Consider the following 17,247-nt stretch of genomic DNA (forward strand, 5'->3'; position numbering starts at 1 on the left):
GTAATTTCAAAACTCGAACTTGAGATCATAAAGAAAATAAATTTTTTAATCTTCAACTTTTATTATTGTATTACCTACTAAATAATTAATTAAAATTTTTAATTGAATAAGAACATGGTACCTATTCATGAAATATAAAAAAAGTTTGCTTCAGGAAAGCCGAGATAACTATAGATCTATATAAAAAAGACAAGATAAACAATACTGACTAGGCATCCATCAAGTCAAGGTCGGCTACCAAATGACATCGTTTTCATTTTATTTTCATACAATAAGATTCGGAAACGTCATTTCAGTCTCATAGTCTATAAACTTGCTTTTATAATATCACAAGGTCGCAATAATTCTGTTTTGGCCATTTCATACAAATGAAATATTTAGTGTCTTATATTACGGTATAAAGTATTTTTAAAAAACATATTAAAATATTTTTAAATAAAAAGTATTCCTTATCCCGCCAAGTCACAAGAGGTTGTAAATCTAGTGCAACAGATAAGGTTTTGTTTTTTTATTTTATTAATATAGTTGTTCGAGTCAAATACATCTCAATTAATTTTATAAATTTTAAAATTAATAATTATATAATTTTTTTTAAAAATACAAACCTTTTAATTATTAAAATATAAACTCAATCACTAAGCAGTTAAATTATGGATTAGAATTAACAGACAGTGTTATTTTCATCTTCTTCTTGGATTGTGGAGATGAGCCAACCCCAAAATGAAGAATCCAATGAGTCAACAAGCAAATCCCTTACATGTGCTGCAATTCAACTTTTATAAGTTAATTTCGGGACCCACTCACTGAACCTTTCTAGATTGCATGATTAGTTGTCAGACTACTAACCCACGAATACGGGCCGTCTAATATGGACGTAGGGCATGATGGTTGGACACCCAGGGGAGCTGTCTCACCCATCTTGTGGGTCCTTGCCTAGAGAGTTTGGTGGGCCATTTATATAATCCTAGAGGGCCCTACAAGTCCCATCATCATGACGTGCTCTTCCTTAATCCAATACTAGCATAATCTTAGTTTTCACACTGGAGTATTCAGCGAACAGCAGCTACAGTCTTTCTGGCAGGATTAAGCCTGCCTTTGATCTGCATTTGATTAAATTTTAATTTTTTTTTATTAAAATTGAATATAATTTATATTTTTTGAATCGTTTTGATATGTTAATATTAAAAATAATTTTTAAAATATAAAAAAATATCATTAATATATATTTTAATATAAAAAACTATTTAAAAAATAACCACTGTCATACTGCCAAATACGGATCTCTTTTTCATTCCTACGCAAAGTGCTTGACGCGGCATTCAAATGTCCTAGTGCTCGAGACAGCAAAATTACCTTCGTCACCTCGGCTGCTGTCATCTATGAAGTCCTGGTCAAAGGATATTTTTCTTACCACACCAAACCAGTTCCAAGGAAGCCCTAACATGCATGTCCTAATAAACTTTCATAAAAATAAAATAAAAACAATTAATAGCTGATTCTGATTCCTATTTCCCTAAGTGGTGTCATAACATTGTTTTTCTTCTAATCTTATGTAAGTTTTTGGGTTCCAATTTGTTTTTTCAAAATAAGATTAAGTTTAAACTCAATTAGAAAAAAAAAACATAATCTCTCTTTAAAAAAGTGAATTTCTAGAGAGAAAAAAAGAAAGAAAGAAAGAAAAAACACCAGTAGCATAGAGGAGATAAATTGTTAGATGGATTAGCTTCGCTAGTACCGAGCTAGCTATAAACCAGATCAATTCGGGAAACAGATAAAAAAATGTCGCAATCTCCTTTTTCATAACCACTGACACATTTTTCTTAATCACAATTAATTTGTTAGTTTACTTCCATTAATTTAGTTGACAATGGAGGCCAAAAATCCATGGCTTTCGCTCAGTGACAGTGAGTGAATTTGTTTCCTTTATCATCATTTCCAGTTTAATTCCCAGACAAGATTGCATAATTCTATTTGTTTTTGCTAAATTACATTAGTCCAAAAATGCATGGTAAATTCTGAATTAGAAAGTTGGCGCAGGTAATCCATATGGCTAACATGGGAAGAAAAGAAAAGAAAAAATTACGAGCACTAATACTGATTTTATTTTTCTGTTTTTTTGCTATTGGGATTTGGAGGTTCCAGAACCGATCTGCCCCAACACAATCTATCACAGTCAAGAAAAGTCCAAAATTCCTGTGGATTTGGACAAGAAAGCTTTTTGTTGCCAAATTAAATGTTTAGCAACAGTTGAAGGCACTAAAAAAGCGAAAGAAACTAGCCAGACAAGCCCACCTCCACCACCACCCTCCACCCCCTTCCCTAGAGAGAGAAGCTAACAACAGCACACAGCGCACGCACGCATATACACACAGTCACGCATATATTTATTGAGAGAGAGAGAGAGAGAGAGAGAGAGAGAGAGAGGTGCAAACTTTGCATTCATATCCAGAGGTTTGAGAGAGATTAAATGAGGGCATGCCTTGTCGGCCATTAGAGCTTCAAGTAGTAGCTCGGGCCCGACCCTTTTTAATTCATGAAAAGACTTAACATTTTCACTGTTCTTGCTTCAATATCTGAATAGAAAACCATAAAAGATCTCTCCCTTTTCCTTTCGCTTTTTTTTTTGGAAAGGAAATAAGAAAGACAGTGAGAGAAGGAAGAAAGGTAACTTTTTTGGTTACAAAATCTTAGGCCTATAGATCCAAAGATCCCACCATACCATTTTATGCTAAAAGGTGAACTGGGTTGCCTTTGGTCTTGTCTGTTGGTTCATGAATTCCATGTTTCTTTTAGCTTTATGGTCTCAAGGAGTTACAGTGAAGCGGTGCAGTTGTTGCCTTACAATCTCTTCTTTGACGAATGATTGGTTATCTGGCTTTAACAGGTATGTCACTCTTTTTTCAACTGTTGGCTTATTCTCTCTATTGATTTGTTTGCATAAAGTCGTTTCGTTGGTTGTCTGATATGTGAATTCCAGCAGAAATGGCCTCTTTAATATCTTGGGTTTCTAAATTTAGAGTTGTTGTCCTAGTTCTTTATTTCTTCTAAATGAATACTGTTGCTTCTGTGTTTGTCCCGGGCTAGGATTTCTTTTAACTGTTTAGTTGATTAAATTTCCAGGTTCTAAAAAGTTCGGTAAACTAAAATTCGATATTAAGATGTTCAACAAAGCAATTTCATATGTAGTGTGTCACTGTATCATAGCTCTTGAATTACTTGAATACTGAAATGACTGGTGTTCTTGTAATAATTTGTCTCTCAATCATATTTACAGCTGAATTCCTTATATAGGGAGAAAGGCTTGTTAAAACAGTTTCTTATTATAAAAGAATTACTAGAATCATTTTAGAGTTCCAATTCTTCTTACAGTTGTAAAATGTTGCACTATTTGGTTGATTTTTGTCATAGATATGGTTCATTTGACAATTGTGATCAAAGTTTCTAACGTAGCGCTGGATATGCAGGTGTTTAAATTATGATATTATGCTGAAATTTCAATAAAGCGGAGGGATATCAAAATGTCAGCACATTTCAGATCAAAGAGAGTATTTGAATTGAGGCTTGATGGAATTTTGCTCGTTTCCATCCTATTGATATGGACTACAGAGGCGTTGAATTCTGAGGGGCAACGCCTCCTAGAGTTAAAGAATAGCCTCCATGACGAGTTCAATCATCTGCAGAATTGGAAGTCCACTGACCAGACACCATGCAGCTGGACCGGTGTGAATTGCACTTCAGGTTATGAGCCTGTAGTCTGGTCCCTTAATATGAGCTCAATGAATCTTTCTGGGACTCTGAGCCCCAGTATTGGTGGTTTGGTCAACCTGCAATATTTTGATCTTTCTTACAATGTGATCACCGGAGATATACCTAAAGCTATAGGAAATTGTTCACTGTTGCAATTACTTTATTTGAATAACAATCAGTTGAGTGGGGAAATTCCTGCTGAACTGGGTGAATTGTCTTTTCTTGAAGGTTTGAATATATGCAACAACAGGATATCCGGTTCAATTCCAGAGGAGTTTGGGAGATTATCTTCATTGGTTGAGTTTGTGGCTTATACCAACAAGCTGACTGGCCCGTTGCCTCATTCTATAGGTAATCTGAAGAACCTGAAAACCATCCGTGCAGGGCAGAATGAAATTTCTGGTAGTATTCCTTCTGAAATAAGTGGATGTCAGAGCTTGAAATTGCTTGGTCTTGCCCAAAATAAAATAGGAGGGGAGCTGCCGAAGGAACTTGGGATGCTTGGAAACTTGACTGAAGTGATTTTATGGGAGAACCAGATCTCAGGGTTTATACCAAAGGAGCTAGGGAACTGTACAAACCTTGAAACACTTGCTCTATATTCAAATACTCTTACTGGACCAATACCAAAGGAAATTGGGAACCTGAGGTTTCTGAAGAAGCTGTACCTCTATCGGAATGGGTTGAATGGAACTATTCCAAGGGAAATTGGGAACCTTTCCATGGCAGCAGAAATTGATTTCTCAGAGAATTTTTTGACTGGTGAGATCCCAACTGAGTTCAGCAAGATAAAGGGTCTTCGACTTTTGTACCTCTTCCAGAACCAGCTTACAAGTGTCATACCAAAAGAGCTTAGTAGCTTGAGGAACTTGACTAAGCTTGACCTCTCAATCAATTACCTCACTGGTCCTATTCCTTCTGGGTTTCAATATTTGACTGAAATGCTCCAGTTACAGCTTTTTGACAACTCCTTGAGTGGTGGCATTCCTCAGGGGTTTGGACTTCATAGCCGACTCTGGGTGGTTGATTTTTCAGATAATAATCTGACTGGAAGAATACCTCCTTATCTTTGTCAACTTTCAAACCTGATTTTGCTGAATCTGGATTCTAACAGGTTATCTGGAAATATCCCGACTGGGGTCCTGAACTGCCAAACATTGGTACAACTTCGTCTTGTTGGAAATAATTTTACAGGTGGCTTTCCTTCAGAGTTGTGCAAATTGGTGAACCTTTCTGCTATTGAACTGGACCAGAACAGTTTTACTGGTCCGGTTCCACCAGAGATTGGAAACTGCCAAAGGTTGCAAAGACTACATATTGCAAACAATTACTTTACTTCGGAGTTGCCGAAGGAAATAGGTAATCTGTTTCAACTTGTGACTTTTAATGCCTCATCAAATTTGCTCACGGGAAGGATTCCACCCGAAGTTGTTAACTGCAAGATGCTCCAACGACTTGATCTTAGCCACAACAGCTTTTCTGATGCTTTACCAGATGGGCTTGGAACTCTTCTTCAACTGGAGCTTCTCAGGCTTTCAGAAAATAAATTCTCCGGAAATATACCTCCGGCATTAGGAAATCTCTCCCATTTGACTGAATTGCAGATGGGCGGCAACTCATTTTCTGGTCAAATTCCTCCAGCTTTGGGCTCGCTTTCAAGCTTGCAGATTGCAATGAATCTCAGTTATAACAATCTTACTGGCAGCATACCACCAGAGCTTGGTAATCTTAATTTACTGGAATTTCTCCTGCTCAATAACAACCATTTGAATGGTGAGATTCCCATAACATTTGAAAATCTGTCAAGTTTACTGGGATGCAACTTCTCATACAATGAACTCACTGGACCTTTGCCTTCCATACCACTATTTCAGAACATGGCCACCAGCAGCTTTCTTGGAAACAAAGGGCTTTGTGGTGGGCCTCTTGGCTACTGCAGTGGAGATCCATCTTCTGGTTCTGTTGTACAAAAAAATTTGGATGCTCCTCGAGGTAGGATCATCACAATTGTTGCAGCCATTGTTGGTGGGGTTTCTCTCGTTCTTATTATAGTGATACTGTATTTCATGAGACGTCCCACGGAGACAGCGCCTTCCATACATGATCAGGAGAATCCATCTACAGAATCAGATATCTACTTTCCTCTAAAGGACGGATTAACTTTCCAAGATCTAGTTGAGGCCACCTACAATTTTCATGATAGCTATGTTCTTGGAAGGGGAGCATGTGGAACAGTCTATAAGGCAGTTATGCGTTCTGGGAAGATCATCGCTGTGAAAAAGCTTGCATCTAACAGGGAGGGGAGTGATATTGAGAATAGTTTTCGGGCTGAGATTCTGACTCTTGGAAAGATTAGGCACCGAAACATAGTGAAACTTTATGGGTTTTGCTATCATGAAGGTTCGAATCTGCTTCTTTACGAGTACATGGCTAGGGGTAGCTTGGGAGAACTGCTTCATGAGCCTTCTTGTGGCTTGGAATGGTCTACTCGGTTCTTGGTCGCTCTTGGAGCTGCTGAAGGGCTTGCTTATTTACATCATGACTGCAAACCAAAAATTATTCACCGTGATATAAAGTCGAATAATATTCTACTTGATGATAACTTTGAAGCCCATGTTGGTGATTTTGGTTTGGCGAAAGTTATTGACATGCCACAGTCCAAATCAATGTCAGCTGTTGCAGGATCATATGGGTATATTGCACCAGGTGAGCCTTCCTCGTTAGATTCAATAAAATTATCGTGCTTCTGTTTATGATAATTTTATTCCTTATCAAGGTCGTGTAATAATTTATTTTCTTTATATTTCTCTGCTGCTGAATTCACTCGGTCACTTTGAACATGGGAGATGGTTTGGTTAGATAAATGTGTGAAGAAAGCTTTAATTTCTACTGTAATATGATTTTAATTATATCTGCATGCCATCTGCTTAAAATAGTCAATTAGTAACATAGTCGAATTCATTGGATATTTGGGTTAGGGATAAAGTAATAGTGCATTGTACATATAAATAGTGTTTTTTTTTTTCATTTTGGACATTCAACTTTATTTCTTTGCAATCTTGTCCTTTCAAACTGGCCAAGCGGAGCAATGTCTGACTCTTTTTTTTCTTTCTATTTTCTCATTATTTTTATTTATTTCAATTTTAATTAATAGCCTCTCTTTTGTTTTTTAAATTGTTTAGTTTATTTATTTTTAAATAATAATTAATTTTTTAATTACATAATACTTAAGAAAAAATTATTATAATTTATCTTTAAATTCTTCCTCATATATTTTATATAAATAAGTTGTCTTTGCATAACAAGTTTATAAAAACAACAATCATTTGTTATTAGCAACTTGAATTAACCCTTAAGAAAAAATAAATAAGAATGTATAAAATTAAAAAGATAGCCATCTATCTTTTGTTTTTTCTAGGGAGATTAGCTCCCTTATTTAATTAGTGTTAATAACTGGTTTTTGATTTGTTAGTTCATATATATATTTTTTAAATTATTTTACTAAGTGTAAACACCATCCTTCAGATAATTAACAAAATTATGATATCTAAAACATATCCATAACGCTGACACATTCTTCTCTTATGTTAAAAATTAACTTGGAATCCTCCGCAACGAAGTGCGATTTATAGGATTGGTTACTGCCAAATTTATGTGCTTGCAACTTATTTGTGGTTCCCGTCTCATTGCAGAATATGCATACACCATGAAGGTTACGGAAAAATGTGACATCTATAGTTATGGAGTTGTTCTATTGGAGTTGCTAACCGGAAAAACTCCAGTACAGCCACTAGATCAAGGAGGTGATCTTGTCACGTGGGCAAGACAATATGTTCGGGAGCATTCATTGACATCTGGGATACTTGATGAACGATTGGACCTTGAAGACCAAAGCACTGTTGCTCACATGATATATGTCTTGAAAATTGCTCTACTCTGCACAAGCATGTCGCCTTCTGATCGGCCATCAATGCGGGAAGTTGTGCTGATGCTTATCGAGTCTAATGAGAGAGAAGGTAACCTTACTCTGTCTTCGACTTATGTTTTTCCGTTGAAAGATGATGCTTCACGAAAATAGGTGACCATTTCCCAGATTTTATTAACAGATGATTTCTTTTTTGGTGCTTATTCTTCCTCGAATTATTTGCAACAGCAAATGATACATCATGTACACTTTCTGATAAGAAAAAAATCATTAAATGGCTTATGGGGGTAATTCACGTTACTCTCAAACTCTGTATTTCGTCTTGCAATTAGATCAGTTACAACAATCCTGTACAGATAGGAGCTTCCCACCATACATGTATTTTACAGATTCTGATGTGATAAATTACTCATCGGGCTCCAGTTCCTGTTATTTCTTCTGTCTAATTAGCCATTTTGCTGAAAAGTAGTCTTACATGCTGTTTTTCTCTCATCTCGTTTTATTATAATTTATTTACATAACTTGCTGATGGTGTTGGTTGCTATGGTGAGATCGTGATGTCCCTTTCGAAGAGGGTTTCTCCCTCATGAACTAAAGTTGGAAGAGTTGAAAAAATGTAGAGCAGTCCTTGTAATCGTGCTGTAATGCTAAACGTGAGTTGGAGTCGATGAATCGAATTTCCTGTTTGAATAAAAAACTACAAAAAACTCGTCTAAATGAAGCATCAAGTAGTGGAGATGTCAAGGGAAAAAAAGGTTAGAAATTTACTCGGACTGTGGGTTTCGAAGTTAAATTCCCATGAATCCTCTGATAAATGATATAAACATCGTGCTTATAGGCAGATTAAAGACGTGAACTTAGTCTAAAAAACTAACTTGGAGTGCATCTTTTAAAGCTAAACTAGTAAAAAAAATTCTGAAGTTGAAATCATTTGAGAATTAGTTTTTATACTTTGATGATCTCCCTTTAATTATATATATATATATATATATATATATATATATATATATTTGAAATCAGGTTCTTTATAACTTTTTTTCAATATTTTCCTACATAAACTAATGAAATGATTTAAATACTTTCAACTTCAATCATTTTTAACCTAACTGATTAAATTTATTTTATTTTTCTCATATAATTAATTTTTAATTTTTAAAAATAAAATTTAATACCATAACTTTAATTTTCCATTCAGAAATTTTGGTTTGAAATTAAAAAAGAAGAGATTTTAAGGTTACTAGTTTGTTTTGTTGAGACAAAGAAGAAAGGGTATTTTTTTTCTTAAATTTGAGATCAAAATCTCTGGAAACAGAATTAAAATTATGGTATTAGATTTTAAATTTATTTATTTTATTTTCAAAATATGTGAGAAGTTATCGACTAATTACTTATAAATTATTATACTTTTAATTTATGAATTGCATCAACAACAAGATATTTGAAACTTTTAATACCAATAAAAATAATTAATTCAAAACATCATGTCAACACAAGCAATTAAATTATAATATAATAAAATAAAATACAAATTAAAAATCACATGTAACATATTTAGATAATGTTGGGTTATTGTTTTAGGACAGAAGTGTAGCTAACATGTTTTCCTATCTTTTTTATTGCAAAAGGATAGAAATTTAGTCTATTTTTTTTTAAAAAAAATAGATTTATTTTATGTCTTTATTTTTTACTCTTCAACTAAACATGTTGATGTCTTTTCAGTCATAAAACATTAATCAAATATAATCTTAGGTAGCGTATACGAACTATATTAGGATGTTTTATGAAGATAATTGGTACAAAGATGATATTTCTTAAAATTAAGTTGGCGCATTTATTTTGTGCTCTCGACGAATCCTCGCAGGAGCTGTATAACATAACTATAATGCATGCTTTCTAGGAAAAAATTGAAGGGACCATAGCCCCTCAAATCTCTGTTACCCTCCCACCCCTTTCACAGAAAAAATAATATCTCAATTTATCTGTAGATTTGCAGGAAGAGACGGCAAAAAAAAAAAAAAAACACAAAAATAGCAGTCAGGCAAGCAAATATTACTGCAATATCTTCCTTATTATTGATACTTTTTGTTAGAAAGTTTATCCAACTGGAGAACTTCCATTACCACTGGTACTCCCGATTCCAGTGGGAGTCTCCTTTGCTAAAATAGAACCCGTCCTCCCTGACCGACCACATGCAATGTTTTCTGCATCTATTCTCGTCTCTTTTTGCATAAAATGCATCGATATAAGTTTGCTTTCCATTCCATTGCATATTGCAGAAAAACAACCTTCTTCTGAAGAAGTCAATACTTGCTTTAAAGTGAAACACCTGTTTCTGAGACAGATACTTGAATCCGAGGTCTTTGGTTTTGTCCTTGCAGTGAACCATCAATGTCTTCGAGGGGTCACCAGGCAAGTCATTAGTGATGTAAACATGGTGCCAGACCCAGAGAAAATCCTCATCAGCTGCAAATGACGATTGACTGGATATGAGATAAAAGGCTGCAAGAACAAGCAGAAAATGGTGCATAGTATTCATCTTGCAAAAGCAGTAATTAAGGGTGATGTGTTTTTTCATGCCCTATGACTTCCCCCATTTATAATAAGCACTAGGCCGAGACGAGTAACGGCTCAGCTTCAGTTGCCGCTAACGTTTTCATTAATTTTTTGGTCAACTCAATTGAAATTGCTTAGGCTGTCCTGGATTCTATATTTAATACTGTCTACGCCACCATCATACTGGATTCTCAACTGCATTTTACTCATTTAATTTTATCCCAATTTTGTTTCTCGGCTGCATTTACTCATTAACTCTATCCCAGTTCTAATTTATTTATCGAGGATCACAGTTGTTTTGACAAGTGGCCCATACTACTTCAAAGGCATCATGACTTTGAGGCGCATTGGCAGTGTTTAATTTCATCCGTTTCAGTTCGAAAGATAATTTGATCATGTCAAAATTCAGAAAAAAAACAAATCACAGGTCAAATTTTCAAAATCTTGATTGGATTTTGATGGTCTAATATGGTGATTAAATTGTACAGATACTACTTTTATATTTTATATATGGGCAAAAAGAAAAAAAAAATTGAGCTCTTTCGGAGAATCTTGAAATATACTTAGGGAGAGAGGCTCTTAGTTTCGAATACGAAAAGGAAATCTTGAAATAAGGATCCGATTGCAAACAAATTTTAAGACAAAGGAAATAGATTGAATTACTTGCAAAGTAAAGGGACTTTAATGTATATAATAGTTCAGAAAAATTAAGAAAAAAACTAAAACACCTACTGGGTGTTCCTGAAGCATAAATTAATTCTCATATTTTATATATATATATATTATAGAGCCTCTTTAAAATGAATTTTTTATTTTATTTTATATGCATTTAATTTTTTAAGAGGTTTTTCTGACACATCTATAATCTTATTTTAATCTATTGTATAGATGAATTTCATTTTTGAAAATAAAAAATATTTATTTTTAAATGATATTTCTAATATGTGCAGCCTTACATAATATTTCTTTTCTTTTCTTTTATTTGGTCATTTTAATATGTGTGTATATTTCTATTATTATTTGATTGAATAAAAAAATATTTTAATTAATAAATTTAGCAAACACAACCGGATAAATATCTTGTCTTACAAGATTAAATATCTTGATCTATAACTGTCTTAATTTTTTTATTTTATTTTTAGTTATTGTTTATGTTCTTTTTCTTTCATTTATTAATACATATAATTCTTAATTTATTTTATTACATGTATGAATAAACTTTTTTATTTTCATTAGAACTCTTCTAACAACAAAAACATGTTAAAAAAACCTATGCATATAAATTTTCTTATTGGAAAAAATATCTTTATTTAAAATAATTTTTGCATTTGATACTAGTGTCCCCTGCCACTAGAGAAGGCAACACTTTGAACCTATGTTGGTGATGAGACAAAACGGACATAATGGGAGTCCAAAAGGTATTTTGGATATTTGTTAACAAACTAAACGCATCATATAATAAAAAAAGTAAAAGAACTATAATATTGATTATAAAAATAAAGTTATTAAGTTATAATTTCATTTAAAATCAAATGACTAAATTTAAACTACACCCATTTAATAATAATTATTAACATATACTAAAAGATCTTGGTGTTTAACTGTTGCGATGAACAACAAAATACTTTAATTATTTGCAGTTGGATCCTCAAGATTTACAAAAGGCCTTGACATTTCACTAAAGCAATGAATAATAAAATACTTTGGTCTTTTACAATTTGATCCTTAATGTTTTTTTTTACAAATTCATTCTTTAACGTTGGGTTTAATGGATATTGAACTTTATAATTTATTTTAATTTATTTTTTATGTAATTATCCTAATTTTATAACTCATGTTTTGCAGGTTAATACAGATTGATCAGGCTTTTTTTTTGCTTTTTTTAATTTATTTTTTTCTCAACTTCATCCATCAATATTGAATTGATTAAGAATTTGATTTCAGATTTTTTTATTTTCTTTTTATAGGCTTATCACGGTCTCATGACCTATATTGCAAGTTTTGTGGGTTAATTAGGATGGCTCAAGTATTTGTGGTCCCTTTTTAATTGATTTTGTTTCAATTTTATTCTTTACCATTGAGAATTAGACTTCATAATTTATTTTGATTTGCTTTTTATGAGGTTATTCCAGTTTAATTACTTGGGTCACGTGTTTGATCGGTTAACTCGAGTTGACTAAGACGGGTTTTTAATGTCCTTTATTTAATTGATTTTTTTTTAAAATTTATCCTTCACTAATATATTGATTGAGAATTAAACTTCATAATATATTTCAATTTTATTTCTGTGCGGTTATTATGTTCTCATGACTAAGTTGTTGTAGGTTAACTTAGGTTGACTTAACTGAATTTTTTAATTGTTTTTTTTTAAATTTTATCATTTAATATTAGATTGATTAGGAATTGAGTTTAATGTTTTTTTTTTTATCTTTCTACATGGTTATCAGGTCTCATGACTTGAGTTGAAGATTTGACATGTTAACTTGAGTTAATTCGAGTGAATTCAAGTCGGTCTGAGTAAATCCAAGTAGATCCAATATGTTATTATTTCAATATTGAAAAAATGATATCGTCTTGATTTTTTTTTTATGAAACTATATTTTTATCGATTATCCGCGTTATTTTTAAACCTACAAAATTAACTATATCACATTAAATTAACCTTGTATAATTTATTTATTTTTATAAAAAAAATATATTAACAATACTTAAATATTTTTTTATATTCAATAAAAAAATTAATCAAACCTGTCACGTATGACAGTCAAAATTATCCAGAACAGATGCTACAGGACCTGGAGGCTGCTGCCTTCCCTTTTGTCTATGAGAATCCACCACTGCTCAGTGGGGACACCAAGATAAGGCGTGCACAATGGATGATTGACCAAGCACAGTGCTTTTTTTTTTTTTTTTTAATACCGAATGAAGCTTTTGAACTCAAGATGAATGCCCATGGGCCATGACCCTGTAGCTTAAATGAGAATCATGTTTTTTTTTTAAGAGATCCTGAATCTTTTTAATTAAAAAATAATTCAAAATCAATTTTTTTTTAAAGTAAGATGAGTGAGATTAGTTTGGACTTGTTGCATACAAATGAAATAATTTGATTTCTCAAAGAAAAAAGAAATAAATTTGATCAAAGTATGGACCATAGTTTTTGATAAATCAAATGGATATGAATTATTAGCAATAAACAAGAGATTTTTTTTGGTAAAAATAAACAAGAGAGATTCACAATTAAACAACCATATGCAAATTAATTAATACCTACACCATTAATGACAAAAGAAATCGAGTAAAACACTACGTACTATATTATAAATATTATGATGGAGACATTAATTATATGTACATATATACTTATTTTCCAAACAAATTAATTCAACGACAATAAAATGAGTAATCTATGAAAAACAAATGCATTTAGTATGAAATATGGACAATAAAAATCACTCGGTTTCCCATCTATATTTTCTCACCCAGTTGGCTTTGTCCCAGCTAATAAAGAACCCATCTTCCTTCACCATCCAATACACAGTTTCATGATCCTCATCCCTGCGAGGTTGAAATGCATGCCAGGATGCAAAAAGTCTTTCCCATAAAGCTCCACAGGAATGTAGCTTTCTCTGTGCCGCCCTCCATTTGAAGACTTCACCATTAACAAGAGAGCGCTTTCCGACGTCAATGTTTTTGGTTGAACAGCTAACTTGCATTGGTTTTGAGTTTTTAGGCAAGGCATTGATAACTTGAACAAAGGGTAGACGATGCTCATTATGTTCATCTGCTGTTGCAGTGCTCAGAAGACATAGTGGGAGAACAAGGAAGAGAAGAAAGCTGATAAAACCAGTCATTTTGTTAGGAACAGTACTCTGTGCCTGATTCTGCTGTCCTTTTTTACATGAGCTCTCGCTTATTTATGGAAAATGGCTCAGGTGTTGTTGATAATAGCATATGCAAGAATTGCTCCAAATCCATTCAAAGCCAATCCTAATCAAGATTCAAAATTCGAAATTAAAAGCAAACTTGTTCTAACAGCATTTTGAAGCATTATGATCTCTTTTTGAGGTAACTAATTTAAATTTCCTTAACATGGACGTGCATACTTTACGGCGGAGCATAATTAAATATACTATTAGTCTTAAAGAGAAACATGATTAAAACCTTAGCCATTGCGGTGGAGCATCAACAGTATTGTGTTGATCTGTAACAGCATATATTATACAAAAAATACAGTGCATGATTAAACATTAATTCTCCTAGACAAAAAGTTCCCAGCATGCGATTCGAAAGACTAGAGTAGGACCATCCATGATGGCAAGTCTTAATGTTATGCCTAACAGGCTAACACCAACCAAAGATAAGTGGGGTAATCACTTGTGGGACAAGAAACACAAATAAACTACCCAAGATTGTGCTAAGAAAATAATATTGGAAAGGAAAATATATGGGACGGTTCACATATGGGCATATGCAATTCTGATACTGCAGATTTATGGGGAGTTGAGTTGGAGTCGATTGAGCACGGTTGGGTGGCTATAGAAAAGTCGTCCTAGCTAGCTAGAGGTGGGATTCTAGCAAGTAGTTAAACAAATGGTTGTCCAAGATCAGATTATAGAGCCTCCCATTAATGCTGCCATCTTATCACAAATAAGAGATCCCCAGAAGAGAAACTGGCAAGTTACAGTGAAGCATGTGCATAGGGAGGGGAATTTCTGTGCTGATTGGTTGGCAAAATATTTGGTTGAAGGGGGAATTATGCGTTCATTCCGGTTGTTTGGAAGTATGATAATGTTGTTTTTTTAACATGTTTTTATTTGGAAATATATCAAAATAATATTTTTTTATTTTTTAAAAATTATTTTTGATATCAACACATTAAAATGATCAAAACACATAAAAAAGTAATTTTAAACAAAAAAAAATCAAATTTTATATCTAACTCCCATTTGAAACATAATACAGTCGTTAAAGTGTTTAAATTATAATATTTTTTAAATACTTTTTTTTAATAAAATCCAATCATTCTCCTTTTCTTTTTATTAATCTGTCATACTATCAATATTCCAACTGTTCTATGAACAATATTGTTCACATAAATAACCATATAAGTGGTGGTTCAGTGATAAGAATTTGGGATCAAGAAGTTTGCTCCTTCTGTGATCTCAGATTCGAGTCATGTGATTGTTCATATGATGGCCACTGGAGGCTTACATGGTCGTTAACTTCAGAGCCCGTGGGATTAGTCGAGATGCGCGCAAGCTGACCCGGACACCCACATTAAACTAAAAAAAAATGTTATTCACAGAACAACCCCATGGAGACACCTACATGCCACTACTCAACCAACTATATGTTTGATCAGTTAAAAACTAAGTGATTGATCAGTTACCAAAACTAAGTGTTCTTCAATCAACCAACTAGTAATAGTATAAATCGTTAATGTTTTCGTGTCGTTGATGATACGAAAAGTTTAAGGATATCTCAACTTTTCATTTTTGTGCCAATTACCCCTAAACTTTCATTAAAGTAATAATTGATATTATCTAAAACCTAATTCGGTAAGCCTTTCCCTGCAAGTAAGCTATCAGCTTGGATGTTAATATCCATGCCAATATGCGTTTCAATTGAAAAACAAAAAGGGTTTATTTTATTTTTATTTCTTTGAATTATATAAATTTATTTCAAACATTCGAAAGATGTATGTGTAATTTCATTTCGAAAGTAAATTTCACTTCAAACATACACAATATATATAAAATAAATGTGAAGCTCAATTACAGAAATAAAAATACAAGGCCAAATTTGCCACAGTATTTTTTTTAATTCAATAAATAATAGGAAATTTGAGTAGGTTTAAGAGAAGAGTTCAACTTGCAATACCTTCCACTCATGTTCTAATAATATTTTATACATAGTTGCAGAATCTTATTTTTACAAAAAAAAATTGCTAAATATTCTAAAATGATTATTTAATGAAACATATGAAAGTATTTCCTTTTGTCTTTTTTTTTTATAGTAATCAAGAATATTATAAATGAGACGTTCCTATTAAAAAGATGAGGGCTACAATGAAAAAAATTACAGGGAAGAATTAAAACATAAAAAAAATAAGAAATTTATAGCCCGACTAGTTAATTAACATAAAGAGAGTATTTCCTTTTGTCTTAACGATGTATTGAGTTGAAGTACCACATTCGGTCGAGTCTAAAATCATCCTTTCATTAGTTTCTTTTCTGACAAGCTATTAAGAGTTACGAGAATAGATTAATGAATTATTAAATGTCTGTCATGATCAAGGAAGAAATCTGTATTAATTAGTAATTATTCTAGTTATAGTGTTTTGTATTTATATATCAATATAGCATAAAAACTATTTTTATTTCCAAAAAGCTTAAGCAAAATTCAACTTCATTACATTAATTAATCGGATGGTTTTATTCATCAAACTTTTTAAAAAATATGATTTAATAATAACACTATATATCAGATATATAGCAGTGGCGATAACACTGGGGAACAGGCACAACAGCAATTTTAGAGAGTCTTTCTTTCTTTTCTTCACTTTTGTTTTTGTACATTAATGGAAAGCATTATGCTCAAACATAGAATGTTTTGCCAATACTTGCTACCACCTTATCAGATAGCCCCAGGTGGCATTTAACTAAAGAGATGGGGTACGTAGATTTTATGTGATAGGACATAAGATCATGCCGGCCATACAGGAAGCAGTATTAATTAATGGAACAGTGTAATGATTTAAGAATATCTGTTTGTTTCTACTGAAAGCAAAAACCTTTATGTGGGAAGTAATTCCCCTTCAGTTTTGTTCTTTCTGTTAACAGAAAAAGACTGTTGCTGTTGTGCACTTGTGCTAGTCCTGCTGTGTATGATTTGTCTCCATTTGCCCATTTGGCTCTATAGCTAGTGAGGATACTTTTTGTTTGATGTAAGTTGAGGTGAGGGTTTCCTTTATCATGCTCCTACTTGCTCATCCATACATTGGACGCATTAATTAGCTCCAT

At 32.8% G+C, this 17,247-nt stretch overlaps 2 protein-coding genes across 2 annotated transcripts; one reads left to right on the forward strand and one right to left on the reverse strand.

Moving 5' to 3' along the window:
- The first annotated feature begins 2,229 nt into the window (after positions 1-2,229).
- Positions 2,230-8,111, forward strand: LOC133680858 (probable leucine-rich repeat receptor-like protein kinase At2g33170). The gene is made up of 3 exons (XM_062103874.1): positions 2,230-2,884; positions 3,465-6,453; positions 7,440-8,111. Exons 2-3 carry the CDS (start codon positions 3,519-3,521, stop codon positions 7,823-7,825), a joined length of 3,321 nt encoding a protein of 1,106 aa, XP_061959858.1. The 5' UTR covers positions 2,230-2,884; positions 3,465-3,518; the 3' UTR covers positions 7,826-8,111.
- A 5,563-nt stretch (positions 8,112-13,674) lies between these two features.
- On the reverse strand, positions 13,675-14,076 carry LOC133682355 (S-protein homolog 29-like). Its single transcript, XM_062105666.1, has one exon. The coding sequence runs from the start codon at positions 14,074-14,076 to the stop codon at positions 13,675-13,677; it is 402 nt and encodes a 133-aa protein (XP_061961650.1).
- Positions 14,077-17,247: the final 3,171 nt, after the last annotated feature.

Source organism: Populus nigra, chromosome 1 (assembly GCF_951802175.1).
Source record: "Populus nigra chromosome 1, ddPopNigr1.1, whole genome shotgun sequence".
Taxonomy (NCBI): Eukaryota; Viridiplantae; Streptophyta; class Magnoliopsida; order Malpighiales; family Salicaceae; genus Populus; species Populus nigra.

What these genes read in the sequence shown, in the direction of transcription:
- LOC133680858 (XM_062103874.1), top strand. Translation starts at nt 3,519, where the DNA reads ATGTCAGCACATTTCAGATCAAAGAGAGTATTTGAATTGAGGCTTGAT. An exon ending in ATATGGGTATATTGCACCAG is followed by an intron (nt 6,454 to 7,439) that starts GTGAGCCTTCCT and finishes GTCTCATTGCAG; the next exon opens with AATATGCATACACCATGAAG.
- LOC133682355 (XM_062105666.1), bottom strand. Translation starts at nt 14,076, where the DNA reads ATGACTGGTTTTATCAGCTTTCTTCTCTTCCTTGTTCTCCCACTATGT.